This window comes from Eleutherodactylus coqui, chromosome 12 (genome assembly GCF_035609145.1).
Source record: "Eleutherodactylus coqui strain aEleCoq1 chromosome 12, aEleCoq1.hap1, whole genome shotgun sequence".
Lineage (NCBI taxonomy): Eukaryota > Metazoa > Chordata > Amphibia > Anura > Eleutherodactylidae > Eleutherodactylus > Eleutherodactylus coqui.
In genome coordinates, this window is record NC_089848.1 from 13364048 (window position 1) to 13386684 (window position 22637).

At 47.0% G+C, this 22637-nt stretch overlaps 1 protein-coding gene across 1 annotated transcript in view; it reads left to right on the plus strand.

Moving 5' to 3' along the window:
* Window positions 1–22637, plus strand: part of PDE1C (phosphodiesterase 1C) — a 779225-nt gene that overhangs the window by 221539 nt on the left and 535049 nt on the right. The window contains exon 3 of the mRNA XM_066584468.1: window positions 6112–6277. Coding sequence (XP_066440565.1) covers window positions 6112–6277 — 166 coding nt within the window. The remainder of the gene's footprint in view (window positions 1–6111; window positions 6278–22637) is intronic.

Sequence of the window (22637 nt, forward strand, 5' to 3'; positions counted from 1 at the left end):
ATGAGACATACAGTGCGACACAATTTGCGACTTTAGGCTCCCTGCACACGGGCGGAAATTCGGCGGCGGGATTTTCCGCAGAATTTTCGCCCGTGGACGCTGCATTAGGATTGCATTAAAAAACACAATCCTAGGAAGACAGCAGCGATTTGTCCGCGTGAAATCACATGCAGAAAACAAATTACGGCATGCTCTATTACCCGCACAGAAATGGCAGTATTGCCGGGATGGCACCGCTCTGCGCATGCACCAGTTGGCTGGCAGCCGCCACATCACAGAGCTGGAGCCACGGGAGCAGGTGAGACCTGCACTAGTCCCTGCAGGGGCATGGGTCGGTTCTCTGTAGGCGGCCTTAAGTGCAAAAAGTTGGAGTAAATAGCTTGACAAATGGCCCCATAGTTTTCTTTTCTTCAAGCATGATCAATTTTATTGGTTTTTATAATTTTGTTTCTGAGGTTTTTTATTAAATAGTAATTTTTATTAGTTTTTACATAGAAAAGCATAGACCCAACATTGCATATACAAAGATTTTCCATGTGGTTCTCATACAGTGATAAGTAACTTATCGCTCTTGGCATATATTCGGTATTTTTAACAGAGACATGTGTTTTTACTTTTGTTTAATTCTTGGTAGTTGTGTTCTAGCGAGTAAAGTATAGGATATAGAGTACAGAAAAGGAAGTATAAACAAATTTAAAACAACTTTTTTAACTCAAATTGCTGCCAATATTTCCAATTTCGATTAAACTTAGCAAGACAGTTAGGCAGGGTTCACACACGGCGGATTCCCGTGGGAAATCTCGAGGTTTGGCCGCAGCAAAAACCGCGAGATTTCCGCCGGGAGAACCGTCGCGGTTTAAGCCGCTGCGGCTTTGAAGCGGTCCGGCCGCATGCTTTTCCGTTGCGGCCGGCTCTCCCATAGAGGAGAGCGCGGCCGTAACATAAATAAACAAAAAAACGACTGTAAACAGACATGCTGCTTCTTTTGAAACCGCAGCTGCGGCGGCCGCAGCCGCGGTTTCAACCTGATTTACCGCAGCGGATTAGCCGTCCCGTGTGGACGAGGTTTCTGAGAAACCTCGTCCACATGGCTGGCTAATCCCGAGATTAGCGGCCGCGGGCGGTTTTGCCGCGGGCGGATCTGCTGTGGGAGAACCGCGGCAAATCCGCCCTGTGTGAATCCAACCTTATTGTTTTTTGCGTATATTTTCTCATAACAGTAATGGTTTGCAGTAGCATCTAAAAGATCTTTGATAGAAGGGGGGGAGGTCACTCCATCTTTTTGCTATGGTATTTTTTGCTGATAGAAGGAAGTGACATATCCATTTCCATTTCATCGTCGGAATTATATCACAGTCTACAAGAAGGAGAGAAAGCTAAGGCAAGCGGGGTAGGCGTACACCTGAAATAGTGTGGATGGAATTAAAGACGTCCTCCCAGAAGTTTCCAATCAGGGGGCATTCGCAAAACAAGTGGATTAGTGAGCCCTCGCGGCCACAGTTTCTCCAGCATTTGTTGTCAAAATTAGGGAAGAATCTGCTTAGTTTTATGGGAGTGTAGTACCACCTGGATAGCACCTTATAGTGGGTTTGTAGAATGTTAGCAGATAGAGTGGCTTTATTAGCCCATTCAAATGCTTTCATCCATTGTGAGGTGGTTATTTTCTTTTTTAGGTCAAATTCCCAGTTTAGTAGGTGTATTCTCTTTGGGTTGTTTTTGTTACCTGAAATGAAATTGTAGAAAACTCTAGTGTGGGAATCATGTGAATTTATGCATATAAGACGTAGTTGTTCTAATTCCTTTGGGGGAGAGAAGTTAGTTAGGTTGGAGTTATTTAATAGGGAGTAGATTTTTATGTAAGGGAAGGCTTCCGAGTCAAGCAACTTAAATTTGTTTTGTATTTCTCGAAATGAGAGAAGCTTTCCTTTGTCAGTTAGATCAGACAATTTCTTTATCCCAGAGTTGCTCCATCTTTTGAGGTTGAGATCTCGCATAAAATAAGTGAGAATCTCCAAAGGGAGATCTATTGGGGGACCTCTCAAGCCCGATTTGAGTTTGTGCGTTAGTTGACTCCAACATCGAAGAGTATCCTGCATTAGGGGAGTTGTGTCTTGAAATTGTAGAAGAGAAGAGATTTCTGGGTTTAATGCTCCTATAATTGAGGCTTTGATTAAGGACCCCAACGATCTGTTTTTATTTCTGCATTTTTCTATATGGCACCAGGACAGGAGTTGCTGGACTCTCAGCCAATTACTGGATTGGCTTAGTATAGTGGCATTATAATAAGCCTGGAGGTTAGGAACCCCCAGGCCTCCTTGTTTCCTATGTTGGTATAAAATAGAAGCTGCTAATCTAGGTTTCTTGCTATTCCATATGAAATTTAAAAGTTGTTTTTGGAATTTAAAGATTGTGGGTTGGGGGATGGGGAAGGATAGCGTACGAAAGAAGTACAAAATCTTTGGAAGGATTAACATTTTATAAATGGCTATTCTTCCAAACCAGGAGAGTTCTCTTTTGCCTAGTTCTTCCAGTTCACTTTTAAGGGAAATTAGTAATGGGTCTAGGTTTGAGGGAATTATTTCCGAATTGTTGCTACATAGTTTGATGCCTAGGTATGGCACATTTGATTTCCATTGAAAAGGGAATTCTTTTTGGATGAGAGTTTTTAGCTTAGAGTCTATGTTGAACCCCAGAATTAATGATTTGTCAGTGTTTAGTTTGTATAGGGAAGCTTTGCTAAACTGGGAAATGCAGTCGTGCACGTTTCTCAAAGAGTTTAGAAGATCAGTTAAAGAGATGAGAACATCATCAGCAAAAAGCCCGATTTTGTGCTGTCTCATTCCCACCGGGACTCCTCTGATTCCTGGGGACATTCTAATCATCTCCGCCAGTGGTTCTATTAACATGACAAACAATAATGGGGATAATGGGCAACCCTGTCGGGTGCCATTAGAGATGTAGAAGGATGAGGAAAGCGCTCCGTCGGTCAGAACTCTGGCTGAGGGTCTCGTGTATAGAGCCTGGACTGCGCGGAGGAAATTGTCCCCCACCTCAAATTTTTTGAGGACCGCGAAGGCGAAACCCCAATGAACTCTATCGAACGCCTTCTCCGCATCCAGGGAAAGGAAGAGAGAAGGCGTCCGACTCGAGCCAACCAACTCGATCAGGTTCTGAGCCCTTCGTGCACCATCCGTTGCATTTCTACCTCTGGTAAATCCCACCTGGTCATTATGTATTACCGTGGGTAAAACCTCTAGAAGTCTGTTGGCGAGAATTTTTGCGTAGAGCTTCGCATCAGTATTTAAGAGGGAAATGGGCCTAAAATTTGCTGGGGTTGTAGGAGATTTGCCCAGCTTGGGCAGTGTGATAATGGTGGCCTGAAGCATCTCCTCCGGCATTGTGCCTAATCTGACTGAATCATTAAATATGGAGGTTAGGTAAGGCGATATAGAGGGAGCAAAGATTTTATAATATTCATTTGCTAAACCATCTGGCCCAGGGTATTTTTTTTCTGCCTTCCATAACAGCCAACAGAAAAGACACTGTCTATTGTGGGATTTTTGAAGTTTGCACTGCTTAAGTGTAGTACCCCAGACTTAGGGTCCCACAACACTGCTATTGCTACGTCATGTAAAGTGTGTGTGTGTATATAGGTTTGTAAATGTGTGTAATTATGTGTGTATTACTTTAAATGGTCAATGTTGGGTGAACTTTTGGTGTTCCTACCATCTAACCTTGAATGACTATGCAGAATACACCCTAGCCTGCTCTCGCACCTCCCAATCACCCCTAGCTAGCTGGGGATTGGATAGTCAGATTTCCCCTAGCCTAGGATTGGTGGAGAAGAAAAGTATAAAAGGTAGAGAGTGGGTGGGGTTAGCTAGTCTAGTCCTGGAGTTCACAGAGAGATGACAGGCCAGAGATAGAGACCGGGCAGGAACAACTAACAGGCAGTGCAGTGAGAAGGAAACATCAAGTGTGAGTACTAACAAGCCAAGTTTATGTTGGAGAGTTGACAGAGCAGAGACCGATAGAGGGAGAGAAGAGGAACAGAAGAACAACGGAGACAGAAGCAAGTCAGTAACTAATCTGCAAAATGCTAGTCAAAGCCAGGGATGAAAGCTGGAAGTGTTTTACTGCAATGTGTTGCCACAGCCCCCTGAGAAAGTGTTTCAATGTAATGTTTACTGATGTAATTCCAAGTCATCAATTCCTTAGTCAATGTGAATCAACAGTTACTGCAAAGTAATGTAAACTGTGTTTATCTGCAAAGTCCACAGTCCCCGCTCTGCCTGTAAAGAGTTAAACTGTTTTCATCATCTAAAGTCTGCATCCTAGAGTCTCTTCCTATCATTGACATACTGCACTGAGGCTCTAGGAGCAAGGACTACTACCCCCATTATTGTTTCCTTCTCTAATTTTTATATTTATTACCTTTGTCCGGAACGGGTCCCTACTAGAGATGAGCGAGCATACTCGCTAAGGCAAACTCCTCGAGCGAGTAGTGCCTTATTCGAGTACCTGCCCGCTCTTCGCTAAAGATTCGGCTGCTGGCAGGGGGCTGGGAGTGGTGGGGGAGAGCGGGAGGAATGGAGGGGAAATCTCTCTCTCACTTCCCCTCCCCCCCCTGCTCCTCCCTGCTCACTCCCGCAACTCACCGCTCTCCCCCGCCGGCAGCTGAATCTTTAGAGACGAGCAGGCAGGTGCTCGAATAAGGCACTACTGGCTCGAGTAGTTTGCCTTAGCGAGTATGCTCGCTCATCTTTATTCCCTACCCATATATGCTCTGGCGTAACGATAAACTAACATCTTCCCCTACCCGACTCCGCGGGTAGCAGGTAATAACAGCTGCCTATTATTTATTTTGTTTGCTTTTTACCACTGTGCATGTGGCAAACCAGCCTAGACCATGATTTTCTCAGTTTTAGGGGAGCAGCAGAGCCACCATTGATAACCATCTTATTCCCCGCTGCTGTTCCCTTATCGTTGGTCTGCGCTCGGTCTAGCCCACTGCAAAAGTTTGTCTGAGACACTCACAGTGCAGACGTTACCAGGAGCCAGACGAAGGAAGGGGACATTGCCCAGCCGATCCCTACTTGGCAATCAATCCTCTCCACGCACAATTTAGGGCCTTTGAACGTAGCAGAAATAGATTTTCCGCAGCAAGAAAGCTGCACTTTTGGTTAGGACTTGATGCAGTTTTTCATACATCTGTGCAGCGGATTTCACCATTTCAATTGAAGGGGTGAAGTCTGCAACGGATCTGCATCAAAAACTATCAAAATCTGAACCTGTGGTGCGGATTTTGACGTTTTTCTTGACACGGCGTTGATGCAGATTTTAGTGTGGATTTCTGATGCGATAAATCTGTATAATTTTCGCTAAATATGAACATACCCTTTAAGTCCCAACAGCAAACAAATGCGGCGCAGCAGCCGGCAGCCAATAGCTGGAGTCTGTCTGAATGACAGATAGCGGCTGGCTGGCAGCGCAGAGGAAACAGACGGTCCAGTACGTCCCAGACGCTCCCACTCTGGTAATAAAGCCTCACCTGTTTAGTTCCCTGCCTCTCCTGCAGCAATGCCCACCATTTTAAGCTGTCGTGGCAGCAACGATGATGCCAACAATACAACACGCAAATGCTGCTCTTATGGAAACAAACCATTGTGGTTGGAGACGTGAGAGATGTAGTGGGTGATACTTTAATTTTGGAGTCCTTGGGATTCAAGAACATTTTATGGCGGGCGTGATATAGGGCGTGGTATATAAAAATAGGCAAGGCATATATCCATGAACATTTTGGGATGTCTGTGATTTTTAGGTCCAGTTCGCCATAAAAAAATGGCCCTGTGTGTAACTGAGCAGATTGGGATGCGACAAACCATGACAAGTGTTTATCTTGCCTCGCGCAGTCAACCTGATCACAAGGTCGCTGCCCTGAGAAGTGGTCACCAATAACCGTACTTCAGATCCCAACTATAAATTATCTTTTGCTGGTTAATTTGGGCATCGGCGCTGGTAGCCTGCAGGTATAATGTATCATAGGCGGAAGATACTTCACTGTAAAAGACAAGAACTGAAGATGGTGCTAATACTTTACTTCTGTTTTAGGGTCCAAGTCTCAGAACAGCTTATGGAACAGCATTATCAGTGGACTGAATCTCAAAGAGAAGCAGAAGCCGGTAATCGCCACGGATCCTCGCAGCCCGGAGGAGATATTAGCGGATGAGCTGCCGCAGATCGATAGCCCAGATGCAATTCCCAAAGCATCGATCAGGTTTGCCGGATGCCACACTTGTGTATATTCGCTTATTGTGTATTTCTGCTACGTGCTATGGGATCTGAGAGCAATGTGCGGCAGAACGCGAGCGATGTTCACGGTAGACGTTTCCAGGTATTTTGTGGTTGATGTTGCTGATAATAGTGTTTCGCAGTTCAGTGATCTGATAGTAAATCCATTCTTAAAACTGGAAATATTGAAATGATTCAAAAACGTTTCTGCTCTGTAACATTGTTCCCGTGTTCTCACTTGTACAGATGGTCGATGAAGTCGGTAGCTACATGCACAGCAAATGTGCACATAGGGGGAATTTACTAATCCCGGCATGTCCTGCGCCGAGCTTCATGTATTCAGGGCATCGCCGACACCTCTCTGCGCCTCCACTGACGCACATCTGGTCCCGACCAGGTGTACATTTCTGATGTCATTTATGCCAGTTCATGGATTAAATTGGAATAGCATTTCGGAAAGGTTTGCTGCCTTGCGGAGGCGCTATACAGCACTGCAGGGAGTGTGAAGCCAAGAAGCGCTGTGCATCTGGTGATGACATGCGTTGGGTTCTAGGTTCCAGAATACCGCTGGCTTTTGTCAAGCGGCTTTGCTGGTGTTTGATGTTTAATCATTGGTAAATTCATTCTAGGATATATGGCAGCCATAGTCTTCCTACTGGAGCACTCCTGGGAACTATGATTTTAATATTAAATTGGGTTTCCATCCCAAAAATCTGCGCATTTACTTAGCTGGCCTTCTGTGATGTTACAAGGAGGACGGCAGAGGTGTAGTCCTAAAAGTAAAGAAGGGTCCACTCTCCATTATCAAACCCTGGAGTTGCGACTGATGCAGGACTGTCTATCTTTCCACGTGCTCCTCGCAGCCAGGACTATTTGGAAAAACCTTGTAAACTGGTATTTTCTATAATTGTATTCCTTTTTACTTTAAGAACTGTTTATGTGGATTTTGTATGTTCCTTGCCCTTTTGTAGATTACACCTGTTGTATATTTTATATCTAAGCACTACTAGAATTTTTAGAATGAAGCTTTAAACTTTTTTAGCTGGTCCTTGAGCTCTAAGTAATCCAAAAATCCATAACCCCCGAAGATGTATTAATTGTGTTTCACCTGGTGAAGACCCGGGAGACTAGTATACACTGTGAGCACAACTGAAGTGGCTGACCTTCATGTCATTAACAGTCAGTGGTGGCAGGGCAGTGTTTTGGGGCATACTAGGTCTTATTGGGTGTGATGTAGGCTTCATCTTGCATGAGTGCAGGATCGGAGAAGCTAGAGATAAGCCAACCCTGCGGTCTGACCCTGGGTGCTGTATGTCACAGGCTGGTGACCATTGCGACTGTTAACCCCCTAATGTGATAGGTACGATCTTTAAGATTTACAGAACTCCTGTAGGCTACTGTAAGGCCGGCTGCACACGGCCGTGATGGGCTCTGCCGCGGAATATTCCGCGGTGAAGCCCGTCACGGCGCCCCCCAGAGACCCCATACTTACCAGCGGATCTGTCGTTCTCGCTCCCGCATGACGCTTCCCCGCCCACCGCCGCCGCGTCATGTGACACGCCAGCCGCGTCACATGACACGCCCACCGCGTCACATGACACGCCCACCACGTCATATGACGCGGCGGCGGTAGGCGGGGAAGCGTTTTCACGCTATCTTCCCCTGTGCTACAGCGGAAGATAGTGTGAACGGACGGCTTCCATTGACTGCAATGGGAGCCGGCCGCGCGTAAACCCGCGGCAAATAGAGCATGCCATGGGTGAGGACGGGAGATTTCACAGTGCGGAATTCCGCGGTGGAATTCCGCACCATGAGCATTGTGCTATTAGGTTCAATAGAACCTAATAGCAGCGGGCAATGCAGCGGATTTTCGCCACGAATTACGCGGCGGAAATCCGTTCGCGGGAAGGAGGCCTAACACAGGGAAGTTCGCTACAGTTTTTATGCCTATTTGAAGGGTGGATACACAGAAAAGTGTAAATCAATACTTTATACTTTTCTTCCGTCTAGGTTCTACTCTTGGCTTTGGTAAGTGTTAATGTGGCCTAATGTAGCTGAACTCAACAAAGTGAATCCAGGTCAATGTACTGTATTATATCTTCTTACAGTAGTCGTCTCATCTGGGCCTATGCCCAGATAAGACAAGCTTAGAACCCTTTCCTGAGATCCATTTAAAGGGGTTGTACCATCTGGCAGTGGGTTCCCTTCTATCACACTCGAATGAATGTAATAGAAGAGAACCTGCGCCCAGATGGGACAACCCCTTTAAAAAGGATCTCGGTAAAGGGTTCTAAGCTTGAGTCCCCCATGGAAAAATTCTGCAGTATCTTTGCTTAGATTGTTGTTGTTGTTAGCCGTTTAGTCGTTCACGACCCTCGGCGACCCTAAAGGATACTACTCCAGAATTATTTCATGGGGCATACAAGTATTAACCCTTCCCAAACCAATTTTGGATTCAGGGTTTCCTAAAAGCTTTCTCTTTTTGCTGTTATACAACGGTGCCATCTGCTGGCTAAAGCCAGTGTGTGTATGCCAGAGAGGCTCCGACAGTGGAGTGGCTGGCAATATACGGTAAGAATACCCTGTGGGACGTCTTCTGACATTGGAGCTGTACAAGCTTCAATCAGAAGGTAGTAAGAGGTCAGACAGTGGATTGGAAAGGGGTAACTAACAGACATGTCAGTAAGAATGAGAGATTCTTTTTAAACACATTGCATTCGTAACAAATAGCGAGTTTTGTTCTATAGTCAAGTAGATGCCTTTGGGTAAGTCCACCTAGTTTTAGGTCTAACCTTTGTGGATCAAATTGATGGGGCCTTTGGTAATGTAAGAACGTGATTCCACAGTGCTGGTTGGTGCAGTTTTATGATTCTGGAGTTTTCCAAAGTCAGGACTGATTCTCGTTACTTTTTATCTGCAATACTTCTTGCTGCGCTGTGAATCTGACATAAAGGCTTGTCTGTGCAGACACAATGTATCTACATGGAGGCATCAAATTACTAGATTTTTCCTTAAATGAACTGTAACAAACCTGGACTGCAGGGGCGACTTCAGACGACCGTATGCAAAACTGCAAATGCTTCCGCGCAACACATTAGCGCTGTGAACAAGGTAGATTGGCAAGCATATTAGTGCATAGTACTTTACTTTCTGCACACACAACACACCCCTGCCCTGATTTAAAACACGAGGTCCGGATGTGTTCTGTTTTTCACAGAATTGCGCAGCGTATTGTGCTTTCGTATGCGCATTTCCAGAGACTTCTATGCAGAAAGATAAAGCAGGTCCTACTGTTTTGCACACGTGGTCATACAAACAAACCCACTGACATCAATGGGTTCTATTGTCTGCACTTTGCACGCTTACATGTTAGTGTGCACATCTGTTCTGAAGAAGCCCTAAAGAGGTCATTCCCCTCTTGCACTGCTGCCAGACGTTAACCCTTGCTTGCCAGCCGTGAAGCAAACCCAAGACAAACCCAGTTTCCAGGTAGACATCTTCAGGTGTGCTGATAATATGTGGATATGCACTTGGCCAAAAAAGAACTTTGTGCCTCAGAAAAGACCCCCATTCTCTTCAGCACTGAGTGTCCCACCACGCCGCTCTGAGCTGAACACATTTTGCACGCCTTTAGTAAACCTGATGGAAGCTCATAATAATAGGCCTTTTCCAGCGCTTTTGCATAATATTTACAAACTGCACATTTGTATGAAATCTACATGATAAGAACTGGTTTACAAATATTAGTTGCTGCAAATTTATTATGAAGACTGTATGAAGCTAAATTACAATAAATGTGATCATTTGCATATGAGTATGGTAATAAATTCTCAATTATTTAAAGAGCCCCTGTCATCACCTTTGACCCCCCAAAATTATGTCATGAGGCTCAAAGCTGAGGGAAAGGGGAGTCCAGGGAGCTGTGTTTCATAATCACCTGGCACCCCAATCCAGCGCTGTGTCCACGTGAAGTTTGCCCTCGCCAAACTATGATGAAATGTAGTGAACCGTGGGGATTGAGTGGAGGTACACAGTACTTCTGCCGTATCCCTGTGAACTGGCCTGGGTTTCCTTGCTGTAGTAACTGCTCACCATAGCGGTCAATGACTGGAAGATTTTGGCAGTTAAAGGGAAGTATAATCGGCAGTTTATATTACTGGTGGAAATGTGCCCTGCTTGCTGCCAGCTGCACTTACAACATCTGCGTCGCTGACCATGCGTGACCACTACTGTCCCTCTGACTGTCAGGGTCGGTCCTTATCCTTCTCCTGTTGTCTCTAATTAAGGTATGAAGGAAGGAGCTGAGGAGAAGAAATGCATGTGTAGTGGCCCACAGTTAATGGGGCCCTTATTGTCATGGCTCGTCGGTCGCGACAACGTCGTGGCATAGTGGCCTCAACACAGGTAAGGACCTGTTGCCTTGTTAAGCAGATCAAGGGTTAATACACTATGTGTAGAGTCTGCTGGTGCTGTCTGCTTTTGCTACATGGATGCATGCTGGATTAGTCATGCCTGGGAGTAGGCTGGAGGTGTGGTTTTCTATTCTTGTTGCCAATTTTCAGGTGCAGAGTGGCTATATATTCTCACCCCTCCTGGTGATCAATACTGCTTATTCTATCCATGGTGGAATCAGTTCATCTCTCCAGGGGTGCCCATAGGGACAATCAGGGCCCAGAAAGGGGACCTTTTATCGAGGCAATGACACCGCTTTAGGCAGGGATACATCTCCTCCCTGCTAGGTATGGGCCAGGCTTCCTTCGCCCCTGGAGTGGTGTTACTGAGCCATATAATGTTGCCCTGCGCCATGCTCTGGTGTCGCACATGCTTTACATCTGGGCTACGTATTTCAGTTGTGGTGAGCACTGTTCTTCAGTGCATAAATCTATCTACTACTGCAGTTGTTAACATCACCCTGCATCCGCGCTGAGTGTGGGGCTTGTGAGCCGCAAGGACGTGACAGCTATATGTCTGTCTCGTGCCATTTGTCTTATCAGTGCCTTATGTGTAGTATGCATTTGCTATGTGTATTGCACCTCTGCAGCACTGACTGGGTTAATGTCTGGGTTATGTCTGAGAAATGTATCATGTTGTATGTTATGTGATCGTGTTGGATATGTATGTTTGCAAGGATGTGAAAGGAGAAAAGCCTGTGACAGTGTAGCGAGTAGTCTTCTATTCTGCTTGCAAGAAACAACTAGTTAGTCTGCAAGTGAGTGGAGAATGGAGGAAGCTGAGCGATTCTCTTCTACTTGGCTAGGGGAAAGGCACATGAAGTGTGAGTGTGGATCGGTAGAGAGTGAAAGTGAGAGAGTCACACAGATAACTGAGACTGTGGATTGTCCGGATTGCCCCGAGAGTCCTCCATGTCACACCACCTTGACTTTTTGTACCCTTGCTAAACTACTGTTGTAAGTTGGAATTTACTGAAGTTATAGTAAATGGACATTACCGACCGGTCCCAGTTTGTCCAGAAGGTTTTCCCTGTGTGTGGACTATTTAACCGTCAGGATTCACCGCAGAGGATAGAACGGTGGCGTCACGAGTGGCAAAGAACTTTAAAGGGGTTGCCGGCCATAAACATTAGGTCTCATTACTTCTGTTTGCCCAATACAATGCACTTTGTAATATACATTGTGCATTGTAAATTAGGCAAACAGAAGTTATTCACTTACCCCCCCTGTGTTGCTCCTCGGTTGCCATGGGGACAAGCTTCTCCAGCACAGCTCTGCACATGTGCAGAAGAACTTCAGCCGCTGGGAAGCTCAGTTCTGCCTGCAGGGGAGGCGTGGCTGCTGGATCTTCATCTCCAAGGTAAGAATGAGTGGAGGGGTGGGCTCTCGCGGGGGGGGGGGGGGGGGGGGGAGAGGGAGAGATGGATGTGTGCAGGGGGGGGGGGGGTGCAGTGATGTGTGTGTGTGTGTGTGCTAGTGGTGTCTGGAGACCCGGCTGTCAGAAGTCCCGGGGGAAGGGGGGGGTGGAGAGGGAGAGATGGATGGATGGATGTGTGCAAGGGGGGGGGGGTGCAGTGATGTGTGTGTGTGCAGGGACCCGGCTGACAGAAGTCGGGGGGGGGGGTTATTGTGAGAGGGGCACTATGAGGGCATGTGTGTGTGGGGAAATGTTTTGTTTTACTTTACTTTAGCAGGGTGGGGGGGGGGGGGGCAGTAGGTAGCTTTGCAGTGGGGGGCTGCAGGAGAGTTCTCTCTCGGCTCTCCCGCGCCCCTCTCCATTCACTATACACTGTGCTGCTGTTTACACTCATGGCAGGATTTTATCGTGAACCATGAGTGTATAAGTGTCCCCTGGCCACAACCCCTCTGATTATAGTATGCAGCAGGGGGCGGGGCCTGGGCGGGGAGAGACTGTAGATCAGTTCAATAGAGGTGGGCGTGTCATGGGCGGGGCTTACTACCATCGAGAGCGTACACACAGAAGAGGGAGAGCGCAGAGCATTGTGGGAAGGCAGCACAGAGGCGCCATCTTTGAAAGCTGCAGTGAAGATCAGAATCTAAGGTAAGAAACTGACATTGCAGCTGATCTGCTGGCCGGTTTGAGCCCCTGTATGCTGTCAGTTACTATCCTTACTGAAAGGGAAGCAGCAGCATTATAAAAATTTTTACCCTGTGTGGCCGGACAACCCCTTTAAGGTAGACCCTGGTTACTTTTCCCCTGTGATCTCCCCCGGCAGTAACTTGGTCGGGTCCCAAACTACCCCTAGGGGAGGAAATGGTAGAGCCACCTGTGACAAAATCCTTATCTACCCTGTTATCTCCTTGGCTGTGGGCCCGCTCCTCCAACGCTGCACATGCACGGTGCTGAGACGGCTGTACTCACTTGGCGCTGACTCCTTCCTCCTGCTGCCCCATATCATTTGGGACAGGGGTAGCAACAGCAGCATTGGAGGTCTACCAACTACAATGGTCCACATTGCTGGAAGGTGCCGCCGCTCCTGGGCAGGACCGCAGGAGTTTGGCCAGATCCAAACTATTGAGCAGCCGTGACATAGAGGATACGGCTCGGGGAGTCACGCCGTCACACTCAGTACGGCTCTAAACTGGTCTGCATTTATAGATCATGATTTTATGCTGAATTTTACTTGGGGCAACAAATAAAATGAGTTCCCAGAAGAAGAGCATCCATGCCAATCACTGCAGGAGGATGACTGGAACAAGACCTGAGTGCTGCCCTGCCAAATAAGGCTGCAGTGACGATTGTTCAGGACGGGTTGGGCACGTTGGCACTGGCTGAATGGAAGCTCTTTGTCATCTGACTAAGACAACATTATATAGTTCTGCCAGTCAGAAAAAGCCAGCGGACAGAAACCTCATTACAGACTGTCACTAAATGTGTCCTTTCTTAGACATAAAACACAGGAGAGGAAGCGCTATGTGTAGACGGCAGTGGTGCTGGAAGAGTGCGGGCGGCAGTGGTGCTGGAAGAGTGCGCGCGGCAGTGGTGCTGGAAGAGTGCGGGCGACAGTGGTGCTGGAAGAGTGCGGGCGGCAGTGGTGCTGGAAGAGTGCGGGCGGCAGTGGTGCTGGAAGAGTGCGGGCGGCAGTGGTGCTGGAAGAGTGCGGGCGGCAGTGGTGCTGGAAGAGTGCGGGCGGCAGTGGTGCTGGAAGAGTGCGGGCGGCAGTGGTGCTGGAAGAGTGCGGGCGGCAGTGGTGCTGGAAGAGTGCGGGCGGCAGTGGTGCTGGAAGAGTGCGGGCGGCAGTGGTGCTGGAAGAGTGCGGGCGACAGTGGTGCTGGAAGAGTGCGGGCGACAGTGGTGCTGGAAGAGTGCGGGCGACAGTGGTGCTACATGTGATTCCATGCAGATGGGGGTCTTTGGTGCACAATTGCGCACAAAAATAGAGCATGTAATAGAGCGGTAATAAAGAAATCCAGTGCAAACACATCAGTCACTGGTACCACATACACTGCGTGCTATGAAAATAATAAACGCTTGCCCCTCAAGGTGCTAACTACACAGTAGTTCCTCACTCACTACTATGGAAATAAGGGAGATGGAATAGTACCTCCACAGTGCCACCTATTCCAGAGCTAAGCTGTGTCCCCCTGCCCGGCGGTTCCGGACTGTCTGAATTGACGCACAAATGACAGATTTGTGCGCCCGTTCACACGATTTTCGGTTGCGCTGTGGAGGTGACACAGCTGACTGAATATTGCTCGTGTGAAAGAGCCCTTAAACATGCTTTCTGGTATCATTTTGTATTTCTAACCACTAAGTGTTTGTTCACACCTACACTCTTCTCTGTATCCATCTGTCATATCGCTAATGGATTTCACAAAGGATCCCATTGATCTAAATAAGATTTCATTTTCCACAAAATTGTCCCAGAATGCATCTGTAGTCATCCGCTGTGATAAGAAATGTTGTTTGTGAAAGACAGAGAAACTTACAAGTTGTACTGCGGTAAAAGGTATTTGGTCTGTTGAAGTCTATGGGACCGTGGGGAATAGTGATATCTGGTAATATCCACCATTGTATCTGTTGTCCCATTTAGGCCTCACACGGGGGCATATGGGGGCTGCGTATTATGTGCGTGTTTTTCACTCGTGTTATATACAGTGCACAGTTAAGTACACATGTAACATGTATTTACTGCATATTTTTAACCCCTATAGCCTATAATGGATATATTATATCCAAAATGTGCCAAAATAGGACATGCAGGCGTTTCACCGCACCGATTTTGCTGCAATAAAACGCCGTCTGAAAATTCCGACCATCTGAAGCCTTGGATTCCAATGCATTTGTTCAGATGGGCGATTTTTTTTTTTTTTTTTTCTTTTTTCCCAGTGTGTAAAATCGGCTGCCCGGAAAAGATAGCGCATACTGTGTGCATTCTGGCCAGCCACTTTTACGCTGGACGAAAAAGATAGGTCTTGTCCTATCTTTTGCCGGAATATGCCATCCGTTCCCATAGACTTCTATGGGGGCCTATGAGAGCCGTCAGGGAAGGGAGAGGGAGTTGAGCAGCAGCTTGCGTTGCTGAAGTCCCTCCTGCTCCTCTTCCCAGCAGCTCTCATATGCGGAGGAGGGAGGGGAGGGAGTTTAGCACAACTAGCTAAGCTAAGGTTCCACCACCTCCCTTTGCCGGCAGCAGGCAAGGGTCAGAGAGAGGAAGGGAAGGGGGAGGGAGTTTAGCGGAGCTGAACTCTCTCCCCTGTAGTGTCCCAGCACACCATCCTGGTCCCCTCCACTTATGTCATACATGTTTGTCTTATGTAGATGCACTGTGCAAGCCTGTCTTGTCATTTCCAGTGTGTGTGTTGCACAGCTATGGCGCTTGAGAGGTTAATTCTTAATAAAATCATGGTCTGCCTGTAAATGTATCAGTCTGTCATGTCATGTGGTATGAGTGAGGATATAAATGGGAGTGCTAGATAGCTAGAAAGTGTCTGTGCTCCATCTTCTGAAGTTGCAAGAGTACCAACGAACACAGAGCCACATGGAAGCACCTTCAGCTTCCTTGTGGTGAAGATGGAAGCGGAGGAGAGTTATCCTGTAGCGACTGAAATTTGGATGTGAGTGGAGTGAGCCCCCGATTAGAGAGCGAGCCTTTGTAAGTAATCCCTTTCCCTGTCAAGACCAGTACAGAGGTACTAGTCAATTCTTCTACTGTTTAAATTTCCTAAGTGGCCGTCCAAAGCCAGGATCCCCACGTAGAAGTATGCTACTAAGTGACACCCATGCGTCTCCAGTGCGGGGTGCAAAGCCTAAAAGTGTCTGTGGAGTGACCCCTTCCTCCTCCAGAGTGTTCCCTGTCCAGGAGCTGTACCTTACAGATCACGTGGACTGTAGGACCAGTTACATCCTGCATTTTCCCCCTGGCCGCTGATCTTTTGAGTTGCCTGCACTGTGAAGATTGCTCCTAATTTGTCTTGTAAAGTTATCTACAGTTTTATACAAGTAAAGTTTATACCGGGCCCTAACCGTTCCTGGGGACCCGAGACACTCAGAATCTGTGTCTGTGATTATTCTCCGCTGTGTAGAATACCGGTGTGTAGGAACGGTGGCGTCAGACGTGACGACTACTACCCTCATCCTCCTGTTTATTGGCATTCCCTATCCTAGGGGTGTCTGGGGAGAGCTGCAGGGAAACTCTGGCCTTGGCTGCGTGTCATCCCTCTGGGAAAGGAGCCTGGTAAGTGCCCCCGTGACAAGCCAACACTGAACCCTCCCAGCTCCCCACGTAAGTCAGGTGTCCAGAGTACTCCTCTGGGATACTGCATCCCCCGCGACCAATGGTATTTCAGGCTGTGGCGTATTTATGCCGCACCCAGCCATCTGAATGGATGAGAAAACGGGAGATGCAACTGTGAATTTGTAGTGCCTGTGTGAAAGAGCCTTAAGGCTGGGAGCAGCTTTGCCACCTGCATTCCGGTGCGGCCGTCTCTCCCCATAGAGAGGCCACCGCAGAAGCAGAAAGAATTGACATGCCGCGTCTTTGAATTCTGCACGGCATGTCAATTTGAGCGCGACTTGGCCACAACGGATTGGCCGCAGCAGGTATACGAGACTTTTGCAAATCTCATCTACTTTGCTGGCTAATCCCGGGATAAAGAGCCACAGGCGGAATTTCCGTGCATGGAAATTCTGCGGCAATTACACCCCGTATGAACCCAACCTAAGGGCTCTTTCACACGAGTGTATATCAGCCGCAGTTTTCACGGCCGGCCAATATACGCTACTATCTGAGGCGTAAAAACCCATGAACGGGCGCCCGTTCAGACAGCATGGGCGCATATATGCAGAGGCTACCATGCTGTTGCCCCTTCCCTCCCTCTCACCGGCTCACCTCCTCTCTGGCTGTTTGCAATGGGAGGGGGCAGGGCGGGAGTGGAGCTGAGCTGAGCTCCTCCCCTCTCCCCACCCCTTGTCTTCAGTCAGCAATGAGAGGAAATGGGGCGGCGCTTAGCTCCACCCTGTCCTGCCCCCTCCCACTGCAACGAGCTGGAGGGGAGGAGATAAGAGGGAGGCAGTTTAACAGTCATGCTGCTAAACTCCCTCCCACCTCCCTTCTCTGGCTGCTGTCATTGGCTCCCATAGGAGCCCATGCAGCGACCGATGTATTCCGGCCTGAAAGTTAGTTCCAGGACTCTCTTTTGGGCCCGACGTAAAAGCAGCCAGTTCTATATTGGCTGGCCGGGCACTTTTATGTTGCGGGAATACGGCCATGTGATCTGATGCATTGGAATCCAGTGCATCAGATCATAGCGTATATCGGACGACCGTGAAAACGGCGGGCCGATATACACTTGTGGGAAAGAGCCCTAAGGCTAGATTCACACGTGTGTAGTTGCTTGTGCAGTACACAGAGAATGAAACCCATTGATTTCAATGGGTTAGTTCACATTTCCATATTTTGCTGCACATTTTGGTCATGCAAAAAAAATACAGCAGGCTCTTTTTTTCTGCATATTTGTGCACCAAAGGCCACTATAGAAGTCAATGGGGGGGGGGGGGGGGGTGCACAAATGCACATGCAATACACAAGGAGATGCGTGACATACTGCATAATTTCACTGGAAAGAGAACACCTCTGGAGCTCATTAAGACTAAGTAGCTATTTAAATTGGTGCATATTTGTTTGCCGCTTGCAAATGAACATACCTGGGAAGCGCAAAAAGTATAGTTAAATATGCGAATGTGCAAGCGAAAAAAGCCATGTTCAATGTGCAAGAAAACTGTGCATGGGCTGGTGTGAAGGGGGCCTAAGGCTTTTTCACATGGGCGATAGCGATTATCGCAGTGATATTGCAGCTGTGTTCTGTGCGATATCGCTGAATTTTCTCGTGGTGATATTGCAATTTTGTGGCAACTCTGTACGCAACTTTGTACTGTTCTTTTGCCAGGATCTTAGGGGTAGGCTTGAAATCTAAGCCATACCCTGAAAATAAGCCCTGGCTACATTTAAAAAAAAAATAAAAAATACATTACCTAACAGGCACTGTCCGCTCCACCACACTTCTCCTCTAGCAATTGAATTATTGTGATTGGTTCATCGAGCGCTGCAGTGATTGGCTGATCCACAGCACCAAATAACTAATCAAAGCCATCGCTTCCTGGAGGCAGGAATTTTGAACCCCCTATTTAGGAAGTGGCGGCTGAAGACTATAAGCAAGTGTGGCGGAGCTGCCAGAGAAGTGCAGCGGAGCGGACAGCGCCTGTTAGGTAATGTATTGTTTTAGTTTTGGTTTTTTTATGCAGATAGGGCTTATTTTGGGGACAAACAATAGGACTTTCTACTGTAAAAGTTGCGTCGCACCACACAAAAGCTGCAATTTCATGCAATAGTGTACAACACGAAGAAAGACCCCCATAGGGAAACATGGGCTACAAAACATCGCAAATCGCAGCATGCCACGATTTTTTTTCACATAACAGACAAAACATCACTAATGTGAAGGAGCCTATAGGAAAGCATGGCCTTACATTCATGCGATTTGTAGCGCGATTTTGTTGCCCATGTGAAAGCGGCCTTATATATGCATGAAAAAAACGCATGTCTCAATGGCCCATGGTGAACTAATGGGCTTTTAGGACTTCGTATTACGCTTGTGAAAAATATGTGTATAATATGTAGTATTCGCCTGACTGCGGAGTTAAGAAAGTTGAACTTTTCTCTTTTTCGGGTTGGTTTAAGCCTAATGACCAGATGACCCTGGAGGTCCCTTCCCTCTCTACCATTCCATGGTTCTATGAAGCTCGCTGCCGATATGAACAATAGAATAAGATGAGAACAGATGCTGAACGCTCACTAAATACATTATAGGAATCGTCCTTGTAACTGACTGGGGCAAAATACATATTGCAGAACTGAAGCTTTCTATGAAACCCTCAAGGTGTCTGCTAGCCGGGTGCGTCCTTATGAACATTATGCTCCGCTCGCTGTAGGAGCATGTTTATTTCATGAAAAGTGTATGGCGGCTGCGAAAAGAAAGGAGCCCGTAAGATATGGGGAGACACAAACATTTGCATTAGATGGATACATGCAGGAGAAATCCTAAGTAGAATACAAGATATAATGAAGACAGAAAGGAGGCCCACACGGATGTTGGTCTACATCACTTAGCAGGCCTCCTACCATTCCTGCAGAATATCCATAATGTGCAGCGTGCTGCTTGAATAGCTCATTAGCAGCACATCTCTACAAAAAGCAACGGCATCGGCGGAGGAACATTTCCATCATTTGATCTATAGTATAAAGAGCGCTGTATACCTGCATGAAACAGTATAATGCCTATGCATGCGTTCAGCAATGAGGCCGTGCCCCGTACAGCGGGAAGAACATTTCACAGGGGACCGAAACAATGAGACCTAGTTATAGAATTCATGGCGGAGCGCTGCGGACCCATCGATGGTTTTCTTTACATAACTGCATCACACTATCGTTCCTCTAGGAAAACTCCCTTCGCATCCAATGCTACGAATACGTCTGCGTTCATAAACATATGGAAAATACATACATACATTTGTCAACAGAACTAAAAAGGAGTTATTTGAATTTCTAGCGAGAACTCGATATCTTTCCTGTATTACATGACTGTTATCCACAGGTTTTATGGCTCCTTAAGGACCTCATTCACATGGGGGAATTCACGCCGCTAACAAAAAAAACACAACTATTAGAACCAATTGTTTCTTATGGAAACATTCAGACGAAAGAATTTTAGCTGTGCAAAAAAAAAAAAAAAGTACCTAAAAAAATAGGGCATCAGCAATTACTGTTGGGCCATAAACTTTCACTCCCTTATCAGTGTCTAGTTAAAAATGTTTGTGTACCCCTTTAGCATTCCTGGCCTGATGACCCGCCGACTCAGGGACCATAAAACTTTCACTCCCTTATCCCTAGTCAAAAATGTTTGTCTCTGTTGCAGAATTTCTTTTAAGTGCAAACCAATCCCATCCATGTCTGTGCCTTGTCATAAGTGTGTATAAATATGCATGCCTCTTCGGATCTATTTGATTATAGCCTGAGGAAGAGCCCGAGAGGTTCACAAGCTCGCTATAACATCATGTATTTTTGTTAGCCATTAAAAGGTATCATATCTACAAGGTTACTTGGCTTCTCTTGCTGGGAACAATCACATTTGACTCTACTGGCTAACACGGTACCGAACCTTTGTTTTCATGGGACAAAGGGATGCGCTGACCTTCAGTTTCAGATGGGATTTCTAAAGCAGCTTCATTACAAAATTAGATTTAGTTTGAGAACTCTTCAGAAGATGTCATTTAGGGTATATTGAAATAATGAAGTAGGTGGCAAAGGGCTTAAACAAGTGTTTTGTCTCCCTGCAAACTGGCCAAGAGCACAAGAACTGCAGATGAACACAACGGGACAGCTAGAGACAAAGAAAACGTTTAAGGTGATACTCAGATGGGCACTATATCCTGATCATATATCCAGAGCCTTAGTGACACAGACAGACATTAAACCGCCCGCTGTGATATGATAAGAGGCTTCCTATGACCTAGTAATCTAACAAGTTCTTCATCCAAACAAGATGAAGTGGAAAATATGCCCCCATTACCAATGCGGAGACCCTCAGCGATGAAATTCTATAATGCCACCTCGCACTATAGCTAGATTGTATATTAGCAGCTCCAAGTGTGCAGAGACATAGGTAGTTCTCCACAACACTCAGGCCGGCTTCACACGGGTGGTAAAATCGCACGAGATTTGTGTGTTTTGAGATGCACAAATATGAACCCCATTCTTTTGAATGAGGTCATACGCATGAGCGATGTTTTCCCGACATGGCACTGCAATGCACTGCTATGCGGGAAATAAATCGCAGCATGTTCTATATAGCTGTGTGATCTCGCATTGCAGCACCCATTGCTGTCAATGAGCTCAGCGGCAGCAGCGTCGGTCCCATTAAAAGCAATGGGAGAAACTCCGGGATCATCTGCCGCTGTTGTGACAGCCACGCCGGAGGATCCCTGCATCCCTGAAGTGATGTGAGGCTGTTTTCACATGAAAATGCCTTGCATCCCTGGGGAATTCACATGGTGGAGAGGGCGATATGGGGGCGGGGTGACCGCCTCATATCAGGCTTACCCGTTGGAAGATAGCCTGAGGCTTCGTTTATACAAGCGTTATATCATGGCTAATTTAGCCATCTGAAGCATTGGTTCCCATTGTATTCATTCAGATAAGTGATTTTTCTTTTAGTGTGCAAAACTATAGGTGAGAAACATATAGCACATCAGCGACTGAAATTTCTTTCTTTCTTGCCCTATCTTTGGACCGCACAACATTGGAGGCCCCATAGACTCCTATGGGAGCCGTCAGAAAAGGGACTGGGAGGGAGTTTAGCAAGAGCTAGTGCTGCTAAACACTGACAGGTGCCTCTAGCGGGGCATTTAAAAGTGATTTAAAAGTAGTAGCATTAGCCGCAGCCAGCCGTGTGAATGGATGATAAAATCACAAATAATAGTTGCAACTTGATCACAGCTATTCTTCGTTCATGCGGTTTTTATGGTGTGAGCTACGGAACATAAAATTGCAGCGCTTGTGTAAAGGAGGTTGTGGGCTGGATCATCAATAACCCCGGTTGTGGGCTGGATCATCAATAACCCCGGTTGTGGGCTGGATCATCAATAACCCCGGTTGTGGGCTAGATCATCAATAACCCTGGTTGTGGGCTAGATCATCAATAACCCTGGTTGTGGGCTAGATCATCAATAACCCCGGTTGTGGGCTAGATCATCAATAAGCCCGGTTGTGGGCTAGATCATCAATAACCCCGGTTGTGGGCTAGATCATCAATAACCCCGGTTGTGGGCTGGATCATCAATAACCCCGGTTGTGGGCTGGATCATCAATAACCCCGGTTGTGGGCTAGATCATTAATAACCCCGGTTGTGGGCTAGATCGTCAATAACCCCGGTTGTGGGCTAGATCGTCAATAACCCCGGTTGTGGGCTGGATCATCAATAACCCCGGTTGTGGGCTAGATCATTAATAACCCCGGTTGTGGGCTAGATCGTCAATAACCCCGGTTGTGGGCTAGATCGTCAATAACCCCGGTTGTGGGCTAGATCGTCAATAACCCCGGTTGTGGGCTAGATCGTCAATAACCCCAGTTGTGGGCTAGATCGTCAATAACCCCGGTTGTGGGCTAGATCGTCAATAGCCCCGTTTGTGGACTATATCGTCAATAGCCCCGTTTGTGGACTATATCGTCAATAGCCCCGTTTGTGGACTATATCGTCAATAGCCCCGATTGTGGACTATATCGTCAATAGCCCCGATTGTGGACTATATCGTCAATAGCCCCGTTTGTGGACTATATCGTCAATAGCCCCGTTTGTGGACTATATCGTCAATAGCC